The following is a 3048-nucleotide window of genomic DNA, read 5'->3' as shown; positions in this document are numbered from 1 at the left end:
CGATAGATAGATATACAAAAAATAAATAAATAAACCTGACCTTTTAGTTGACTAAATATTATAGAAGGCAATTTTGTTTCTGGCACATGCTACATTACTTCTCTGAATAAATAACTACCTCTTCAAGACTTTTATGGATATGAGGAACGATGAGGTACTGAGAGAACAAGTCATGAGAAGAGGATGGCATGGCCATGGTAACCCAGGTTTGGGCTGTCATGGACCGACACCAAGAAATCAAATAAAGGTATGCTGGCATTGCAAAAACACACCCAAGTAAGGAACTGTTTAAAAGTCAGAAAAGCCCAAAATTCCAGCTGTGTTTTCTTGACTACCTCAGGGCTCAGACCTTCTATTTTTATTTATTTATGTTTAATTGAAGTATAGTTGATGTACAATATCATGTTAGTTTCCGGTGTACAACATAGTGATTCAACATTTATATATGTTACATAGTAATGCCCACCATAAATCTAGCTACCATCTGTCGCAAAATTGGTATAGTATTATCAACCATATTTCCTATGCTCAGTGTTGCATCCTGTGTCTTATTTATTTTATAATTGGAAGTTTGTACTTTTGAATCCTCTTCCTCTGTTTTACCCATCCCCTCTGGCAGCTACTAGATTGTTCTCTGTATCTACGAGTCTGTTTTGTTTGTTTTGTTTTTTAGATTCTTCATATAAGTGAAATCATATGGTATTTGTGTATTTGTCTTTGTCTGTCTGATTTATTTCACTTAGCAAAATACCCTCTAGGTGCATCCATGTTGTTGCAAATGGCAAGATTTCAAGGCTGAATAATATTTCACTATCTATCGAGGGACACGTATGTTGCTTCCATAGCTTGCTATAGTAAATAATGCTGCAGTGAACACAGAGGTGCATATGGCCTTTCAAATTAGTGTTTTCATTTTCTTTGGATAAATATCCAGAAGTGGAATTGCTGGATTGTATGGTAGTTCTGTTTTTAATTTTTTGAGGAACCTCCATGCAGTTTTCCAGAGTGGCTGCACCAGTTTGCGTTCCCACCAATGGTAAACGAGGGTTTCCTTTTCTCCATATCCTCACCAACACTTGTAATTTCTTGTCTTTTTCATAATAGTCATTCTGACAGGTGTGAATTGGTATCTCTCTGTGGTTTTTGATTTGCATTCCCCTGATGATGAGTGAGGTTGAGCATCTTATGTGTCTGTTGGCCATCTGGTTGTCTTCTTTGGAGAAATGTCTGTTCAGATCCTCTGCCCATTTTTTAGTTGCTATGTTTGTTTTTTTGGTATTGAATTGTGTGACTTCTTTATATATTTTGGTTATTAATCCCTCAGTTATATCATTTGCAAATATCTTCTCCCACCCAGTAGGTTCTCTTCTTGTTTGTTGATGGTTTCCTTTGCTGTGCAAAAGGTTTTAGTTTGACATAATCCCATGCATTTATTTTACTTTTGTTGTCGTTGCCTGAGGAGATAGACCCCAAAAAATATTGCTGAGACCAATGTCCAAGAGTTTACTGCCTATGTTTTCGTCTAGGAGTTTCATGGTTTCTGGTCTTACATTTAAGCTTGTACTACATTTTGAGTTTATTTTTGTATATAATGCGAGAAAGTGGTCCAGTTATTTTATTTTTTTTTAAAGTAACAAATGTGGGCGCCTGGGTGGCTCAGTGGGTTAAGCGACTGCCTTCGGCTCAGGTCATGATCCTGGAGTCCCTGGATCGAGTCCCACATCGGGCTCCCTGCTCAGCGGGGAGTCTGCTTCTCCCTCTGACCCTCCCCACTCTCATGTGCTCTCTCTCATTCTCTCTCTCTCAAATAAATAAATAAAATCTTTAAAAAAAAATAAAGTAACAAATGTGCTTTTAATAGATCTACAGATAAAAACTACTCAGCGCAGGTCAGCAACCATGGCAGGCCCTACTCTGTTGGAGCCATGCCTTGTGCGGTCTTCAGGACCTAGGCTAAAGGCTATTTGCATTATTTCATGTCATCCACAGTATTAGAAAAGAAAGGCATTAGATCAGTTTAGATGAAATGCAGTGTTGGCAGCCAAATCCAGTCTGTTATATTCCATATTTTTTCTCTAGTTCTTCTACTTTGTTGATGTAAGCTTTCATGGCGTCTTCCTTGGAAGTCCCTTTCAGATGATTCCAGGCATCCCACTTGGCCTTGCCTTTGAGATCCAACAGCCCAGGCTGTTCTGTGTTTATGTCACCCACAGTTGCTTGTTTGTAGTGGCTGTAGATGAACAACATCTCATCATCTGCTGGCTTGGTCTTGAGGTGCTTAACATCCTCAGCAGCTTTGTCAAACTCAGCCTGAGACATGCTGGCGGGGTTGCGAAGATCCGGAGAACCCGCGGAGGCGGCGAAGAGCAGGAAACACACGACTCAACTGGCAAATTCATTCTTCGTCATGTTGTTGTCCAGTTTCCCCAACATCATTTATTGAAGTGACTGTCTTTTCTTGGGGCTGAGACTGTTAACTCATGATAAGACAATATGAATTAATTGGGAATAAGTATCCAAAGGGTCAACTTTGGCTGTTCTTTCCCATCTTATTGCATGATAACATATCTCAGATTGTTCATAGCAAGGCTTCATATAGGTCAGATGATGTGACAGAGAATATACCATTTCACAGCTCAGACTGCCCTGTTGACCCAACCAGCAGTGTCTCAGATTAATGTCCCTGGCCAAAGAAGAGGACACTTAGCAGTTGTGAATGCTTAGGGCCTCTGGAGCTCAGGAATCAACTCCAGGACCCAGACTAACTCTGACCCTGGGCCAGATTAGGAGCTACATGACCCTTCATCTTTGCTTTTCCTTAACACATCTGCTCTCATTTCTCTTTCCAACTGCTTCCTTTGTTTACTCAATAATGCCACCAACCTTGACTTTCCAACATTACCTCTCTCAGTCATAGAGTTCATCATTATCTGTCAGTTGTGTCTGCATCTCTCAGTTGAAAATTTTGAGGGAGACTCAGATTGACAAGCTTTTGACTCATTGCCCAATCCATGGCATCCAGTACCCTGAGTGGTGATGGGGGTAAGA

The 3048-nt window shown here is 40.2% G+C and overlaps 1 protein-coding gene across 1 annotated transcript; it reads right to left on the bottom strand.

Annotated features, from left to right (window-relative positions):
• Positions 1 to 1835: 1835 nt before the first annotated feature.
• Positions 1836 to 2386, bottom strand: LOC110586715 (acyl-CoA-binding protein-like). The gene has a single exon (XM_044917442.1). It carries the CDS (start codon positions 2317 to 2319, stop codon positions 2056 to 2058), a length of 264 nt encoding a protein of 87 aa, XP_044773377.1. The 5' UTR covers positions 2320 to 2386; the 3' UTR covers positions 1836 to 2055.
• Between the last annotated feature and the right edge of the window lie 662 nt (positions 2387 to 3048).

Source organism: Neomonachus schauinslandi, chromosome 8 (genome assembly GCF_002201575.2).
Source record: "Neomonachus schauinslandi chromosome 8, ASM220157v2, whole genome shotgun sequence".
Taxonomy (NCBI): Eukaryota; Metazoa; Chordata; class Mammalia; order Carnivora; family Phocidae; genus Neomonachus; species Neomonachus schauinslandi.
This window is presented reverse-complemented; position numbering and strand designations above follow the sequence as displayed.

What these genes read in the sequence shown, in the direction of transcription:
- LOC110586715 (XM_044917442.1), bottom strand. Translation starts at nt 2,319, where the DNA reads ATGTCTCAGGCTGAGTTTGACAAAGCTGCTGAGGATGTTAAGCACCTC.